Below are 6,959 nucleotides of genomic sequence, written 5' to 3' on the forward strand. Positions count from 1 at the left end.
TCATATGTTAGGTTTCCCTAGTATGCATGACAGTCCCCCAAAAAGATAAAGAAATCAAGTGATGCCATTCTGCACCCTCTGAATTAGCTGGCCCATCCCATCAAACTAGCACATATACACACTCTTATGCATCAATTCTTGCACATCCAATCCAAGAGAGGATCTATTTTGAAACATAATACAATTCCTAGTAACCCAAATTTCCCACAAACAGCAAGCTCTAATAATACTAAACAATACATATGCAGCCCCATCATTAGATATCCATTTCTCGAAAATCCAGTCTCTCGAGTGGCCCTGAATCCCTATACAGTGTTTAACCCACTTGCCAATTTTGCCCCATGCTTCTCTGATAGCTAGACAGTCCCAAAATGCATGTTTTCCATCCTCCAAGGTAGTTCTACATCTGGGGCAATATCCACTAGTGAAGTTTTTCTATAATAGCTTAATCTCAATGGGCAAAACCCACATACATACTCTCCATAAGAAAACCTGAAATTTGACAGGGATATGACACTCCCACAAGTCTTTCCATCTCCTTTTCCAGTAGTCTGGGCTCCAGCTCACCCTCCAAATCCTGTTACAGTACTCCACATTAATTTTCCCCTTTCTTAGTTTTGTATACAAATCCCTAGTTTTTCTTTTTAAAAATTTGACCCCATTAAACCAAGCTCAGTTTTTTATCCAGCAAGACTCATCAAATGCAGTAGAAAACGACCCCAAGTGAGTATGCACTAGCAAGACCTTATTTTGATAAAGCATTTGTAGACCTTTATACAATAAAATTTTATTGCTCGAAAAATGCTTTAGTTTGAGGTCGTGTTCAATTACCCCTTTCCCTTGGTCTTTTTCAGCTCTATGGCTGCCATAGCTGAGCTCCACACAAGCTGCTTAAGCTCTTCTTCGAGCGCTACAGTTCACGGCAGCATCTCTGCAAGGCTAGTTTTTTCAAATCCACGCCTTGCGTTCAGATCAAAGGTGGGTTGGGTTGGCCTACGCTGCGCCTCCCGTGCTGCTGCTGTCGTCCGGGGTTCCGTCAGGAGGCCCTGCGAGGAGAAGGCACCACGAGCCATGTTCACGGGGATCGTAGAGGAGATGGGTACGGTGGCGGCCGTGGGCCCTGTCGGAGACGACGGATTCGAGATGACCATCCAGGCGGTTGTGGCCTTGGACGGAATCAAGCTGGGCGACAGCATCGCGGTTAACGGAACTTGCCTCACGGTGACTCGCTTCGACGCCGCTTCTTTCTCCGTCGGCCTGGCGCCGGAGACCCTCCGCAAGACATCGCTGGGTGAGGTGAGCCCGGGATCCAGTGTGAACCTAGAGCGGTCGCTGCAGCCCTTGTCGCGAATGGGCGGCCACTTTGTCCAGGGCCATGTGGACGGAACAGGCACCATAGTTTCCATGGACAAGGAGGGCGACTCTCTGTGGGTGAAGGTGAGGACTTCGGTGGACATCTTAAGGTACATTGTGCCCAAGGGCTACATTGCTGTGGACGGCACCAGCCTCACTGTGGTGAAGGTCTTTGATGATGAGCTTGCCTTCAACTTTATGCTGGTTGCTTACACCCAGCAAAAGATAGTCATACCTTCTAAAACAGTGGGCTGCAGGGTTAACCTTGAAGTTGACATACTGGGTAAATATGTTGAGAGGCTTCTTGCAGGATACTCCACTGCCCACCCTCAGGCCGTTTGAAGCAACTCTTGGTAATAACAAGTTCCTCCTACCACCACAGGTGAGTGAAAAAATGTTTTTTTTGGGCTTTGGTTTAACATCAGGGAACACTTTCTTGGCTTTGGTTTGACATCCGGCCCTCCTTGGTTTGGGCCTTTAAAAGCTTATATCTGATTAAAGCCAACGTGTCTCTAGTTGCGCACAGCCATGTGTTCCCAATAGCCTTTGAGGATGCCCCTAAACAACCTATTTCTTAGAACATCATTCGAAATTTCGCAGAGTTTCTTGCTTGAAAAGAAAAAATGGTCATGTACACATAAGCTCAATCTTCTTTTGCTGACTGAGCATTTAGAGTTAACTTACAAAGGTTTAGTGCAGTGTTGATTTGATATCGCACTGCAATATTTACGATTCCATGATAGCTAAGGTACAGCTAAAAGTACTACCCATGTAAGATACAGAAGTTAGTGGTGGCATATCTAATGTGGAGTATGATACTGTCACGCTTCGTGGGATGGTGATCAACAGTGGATAGCGGGAAAGTTCACAGTCCACCTTCAAGTTACAGCTGGAAACTTAGGGTCAGCTTGTGACTTTGATACAAGAGACCAAGCAATTCTTTCCTATGTGGTAACATGTGAGCATGAAAAAAAGAAAGTTTTCTTTCTTTGCAGCAGAAGTATTTCGAGGTAAATATGCAAATGATTTTGGTCATATGACCCAAGGCCTCACATGGTATGCAACAGATTCACCTCGCCGCTGGACAACACATGTCAAGTAGGCCAAGGCAATGCTCAACTAAGCAAGATTAGCAGCACCGTTGAGGGTTGGCATGTGGCCCAAGTGGCATCCAATATCGCGTGCCCACCAGTGAGGAGGGGCTAAGCAATGCCGCGGGATCTAGGAGTTGGTTGGCAACTTTCAATGCTAGCTGACCAACTGAAGGAGTGGGTCCATCCTTGTAACAGGGTAACCCACCTGTTGTGTCTCCTTTCCCCTTTGTCAACCTTCGCGTCCCCACTCTCTTCCAGGCAGCTGGAGCACTTTGCCACTTCAACCTTCAGTACTCTCTCTCTCTCTCTCTCTCTCTCTCACACACACACACACACACACACACACACACACACACAGACACACACACACACACACAAAATTTTAGGCTCGTTTTTTGTATGCCTTTGATGCTGTGTTGTGCGGGTGAAGGTGCTTCTTGTGCTTTCAAAGTCTTCTTGAGGAGTCTACTTGGGAGAAACAGGATTTAAGAGCTAGGATGTCCCATATTGGGTAAATATACCGCGTTAAGCTTTGTGTGCTTTATTATCTCTTGCCTTGGCAGTCAAAGACGTCCACTAAATAGAGGATCGTGCTTTCTGTGAACTATTGATCATGTGCAAAGGTACACCTATTAATGAGGAAACATACATGCAATGGTCTGTCTCCATCCTGGCATCCAAATCACAAGAATGGATGCACCTTTGGATAAATGGTGCAAGGCTTTCTTTTTGAGAAAAAAACAGAGAAACCAATAGAAGGCTTCCAAATTCACCCAAAACAGAGCACAAAAAACAAACAAAGACAAATTGGTTGGTGGGACCCCAAAATCCTCTATTTTGCCCCTTGTAAGGGGGCTGGTTTGGGGCTGCCAATGGATTTTTAAACATGCCCAAACCTTGCCTAAAACTGCTCACCCTTTAACAATCCATTGGGGCTGCCAATGGATTGCTAAACTTGCCCAAACCTTGCCTAAAACTGCTCACCCTTCAACTGTTTATAAAAAAAGTGCGCAATTATGATTTCTACTTTTTGGAAGGGGATTTTAAGAGAGAAGGTTATAGGTCCCTTCCAAGGTGGATAGAATCGGTCTGAGTAGAAGATACATAAGTGAGGGCTGGCATATCTAATGTGGAGTATGATACTGTCAAGCTTCATAGGATGATGGTCAAATACACGGCTTTCAAATCTCCATGCAGTGACGCTAGTTAGCACTTGAGATGCCATGTGTCTACTCCAGCCTTGGGAGCTCAGTGGTCAGAGTCCACTTTGAAGTTACAGCTTGAAACTTAGGGTCAGTGACTCTGATAAAAGAGAAGGGGTCCCATGTCATCATGCCCCATGTCTTGTAGGATCTGCCTCTATACACCCAAGCAATTCTTTCCTAGGTGGTAACATGTGAGCATGAAATCCTTTCTTTGCAGCAGAGCAGATGTATTTATTTGATTTTCAATTTAAATATGCAAATAATTTTCCTCATTTGACCCGAGGCCTCACATGGAATGCTACGGATTCACCTCGCCACTGGACAACAGATTCACCTCCCCACCATGTCTAGAGCACATCAATGCCAACATGTTCAACCAGGCAGGATTAGCAGCACTGTTGAGGGATGGCATGTTGGCCTAGGTGGGATCCAATATTGTGTGCCCACCAGCGATGTAACACGCGGAAGCTATGATAGTCTTCTTTCAGCCCTAACCACTCTTGGAAACCTTCTGATGCAAAAACGCAGGTATAGAGAGAGAGAGAGAGAGGTGCTGGAAAATTCAGTATATACTATGGTACAAAAAGGTACTGGTCTGCAGCCCTAGGCTGCCTTCTTGAAAAGGTGGATTACACCAAAACAAATCCTACCTAGATGACCCACTCCATAAGGGAGTGAATGGTTATCACAATGAGCAAATGCGCCTTTATATAGGCCTTGGGATCCATGGGAAACTGGCCGAGTGCTGGTCGGCCAGCAGCCTTGGCATAAACACAAAAACGCATGGGGAACTGGCCAACCAGCAAAACGCATGGGGAACTGGCCGACTGCTGGTCGGCCAGTCATAATGCCTTAAATGCTTATAAAATTGGTCCTCCTCCTTGCTGCTCTTATCTGCTGGTTCAGCTGACCATGTCTATGGGCAGCCGACACCTCCTGTCCTGCAGCCGACAGTACTTCCTGGCACTGCTGATGTCAGCTGACAGTACTTCCTGACAGCCAGCCAACTGCATCACACCTCCATGATCCCAGTTTGTCCTGCTCCACGTCAACCACAGATGCTACACCTGAGGTTCCTAAATTCTGGTTCATACTCTTTATCTGGCTGCCTCTTCTGGATCTAGCCCTGAGAATGTCCATGGCATCTATGATGCACATGACAAGCGAGGAGGGGCCAGGCAACCTTGGGGGATCTAGTTGGTTGGCAACTTTCAATGCTAGCCAGCCAACTGAAGGAGTGGGGCAATCCTTGTAACAGGGTGCCCGTCCTATCATCTGTCCTTCCTCCCTTGTCAACCTTCACGTCTATACTCTCTTCCTTGCTCTCCTCGGAGCAGGCAGCTAGGAGCACTTTGCCGCTTCAACCTCCAACTCTCTCTCTCTCTCTCTCTCTCTCTCTCTCTCTCTCTCGCTCGCACGCGTGGGTGCGGAATTTAGACTCATATTTTGTATATGCCTTTACTGCAGTGTTGTGCAGTTTCTCATTTTATCTTGGATACCATTGTAGCTGAAATGAAAATGCTTCTTGTGCATACGTAGTCTTCTTAAGGAGAGGATGCCCCATATTGAGTAAATACACATGTAGAATTAAGCTTTGTGTGCTTTATAATCTCTTGCCTTGGCAGTCAAAGACTTCTTCAATGATATCCCACTAAGTGGAGGATGGTACTTTCTGTGAACTATTGATCATGTGCAAAGGCTGTTGATGAGGAAACGTAAATGCACTAATCTGCCTCTATCCAACTCATAGGAATGGATGCACCTTTTGATGAATGGTGTGTAAGAAAACAGAAACAAATGGAAGGCTTGTAATTTCACTCAAAATACAACACATATAACAAATTAAATGAAAATTGATATGAGGAAAACCTCTATTTTGCCCCTTGACTGCCCTTTGACCTGTAAGGGGGTTGGTTTAGGATTGAGAAAGCCTTGCCTCACCACTTTTGGAAGAGGATTTTAAAGAGGGAAGGATCTAGACATTTTGAAGCATGATAAAGTCTATTATTATTTTTGAATTGAATTTATGAGCTATATTAGTTCAATAGGTAAAATAAGTTGCTTCTAATGAACTTCAATATTAAATGGCATGAAGTTGTGGAATGATTTACCTTTGATGCACAAATTTAAACTGTAAGAAATTAGATTGAAATATAAGAGAACTTAATGCAAGTCTCACGAGTGGCACATTGTTTTTTCAGTATAAGGAGAACACAATTTGGCATATGTAGACTTCTTGCTTGCAAGGTGCCACTCTAGCAGGACCCCAAGTTTCCACGTGAACCCCTTCCTTCTCTTAGAGGAATGTGTTGAAATTAAGAAAAAATTGGCCTTTTTTGGGGTGCATGAATGATATTGCTTTGAGTCACACTTAACCCACTTTCTTAACTTGCCTTCTTTGGTCTAGTTTGGAGGCTGACTTGGGTAACCGAATATCTACAGAATTCTGTTTTGAAAGGGCTTGGATTATAGTAATAAGGAGCTGACAATTACATGAGTAATGATTAGGAGCTCTCATGTTTAGAGTGGTCTCAATAGAGAAGCAAGAGAAAACATGTATATGCTTTTTGTAATTTTTGGATTAATGATGAGCATAAACTTTTATGAATGATTCAGCTTATGCTAACGATGATATTTATGTTGCTTAGTAGCTGCTTAGTAGATGATGGTAGCTTAGTAGTTTAGTAGTAGATGTTGAAGCTTGCACTAAAGAGTGTTCTTGATGGTAGCTACGTTGATGATGAGATTGATACTTAAGGCCTTAGATTATGCTGATGCTTTTGATAGTGAAAAATTCCTTAAAGAGCTGTTATAGACTTAATCCTCATCAACATTTTGGAAAAAGATATCACCAATGCCGGGGGATGCGATGAATTAAATGGTTAATCCCCATGTAAAGGAGGGAAGATCATGTCTATTCCATCAATATCTAAAAACTAGAAGCCCCATTTTTTTAATAGCTTGCTTCAACTCCAAAACTAGCAGGTGAGCAGAGATAGTCTTGGTTAAAAATTATGAACCCTCGGCTTTAAAGCGACCACGCACATATACACCCCTCCCCCTCTGCCCCCTTTGTGTGTGTGTGTGTGTGTCTCTCTCTCTCTCTCTCTCTCTCTCTCTCTCTCATAGCCCTCCCTCTTCATCTCCTTCTCTTGCAACATGTCATCAAACAAGCATAAAAGGGCTGTTTGCTTCATCATCATGAAGGCATTCTAGGATCTTGTGTTTGGTATGTTGTCAGTGTTGGTGAGGATGTCATGCTTCTGGAAGTACTTGACATACTCATAGAAGTGTTATTTTAACCTAA

At 44.2% G+C, this 6,959-nt stretch overlaps 1 protein-coding gene across 3 annotated transcripts; it reads left to right on the forward strand.

Annotated features, from left to right (window-relative positions):
* Positions 1-817: 817 nt before the first annotated feature.
* LOC147609431 (lumazine-binding family protein) lies at positions 818-6,260 on the forward strand. Of its 3 annotated transcripts, XR_015264234.1 has the most exons (3): positions 818-1,735; positions 5,854-5,899; positions 6,060-6,260. XR_015264234.1 is itself a non-coding variant. In XM_086787634.1 (2 exons), exon 1 carries the CDS (start codon positions 859-861, stop codon positions 1,693-1,695), a length of 837 nt encoding a protein of 278 aa, XP_086643760.1. In that variant the 5' UTR covers positions 818-858; the 3' UTR covers positions 1,696-1,735; positions 5,854-6,260. The 3 variants fall into 3 exon arrangements, 1 of the variants encoding a protein (XP_086643760.1); XR_015264233.1 differs by having other exon boundaries at positions 818-4,106; positions 4,821-6,260; XM_086787634.1 differs by having other exon boundaries at positions 5,854-6,260.
* The last annotated feature ends 699 nt before the right edge of the window (positions 6,261-6,959 follow it).

This window comes from Cibotium barometz, chromosome 51, assembly GCF_041138505.1.
Source record: "Cibotium barometz isolate CiBa-2024 chromosome 51, ASM4113850v1, whole genome shotgun sequence".
Taxonomy (NCBI): Eukaryota; Viridiplantae; Streptophyta; class Polypodiopsida; order Cyatheales; family Cibotiaceae; genus Cibotium; species Cibotium barometz.

Bases quoted from the DNA above. Each gene is read 5' to 3' on its own strand.
- LOC147609431 (XM_086787634.1), top strand. From the start codon at position 859: ATGGCTGCCATAGCTGAGCTCCACACAAGCTGCTTAAGCTCTTCTTCG.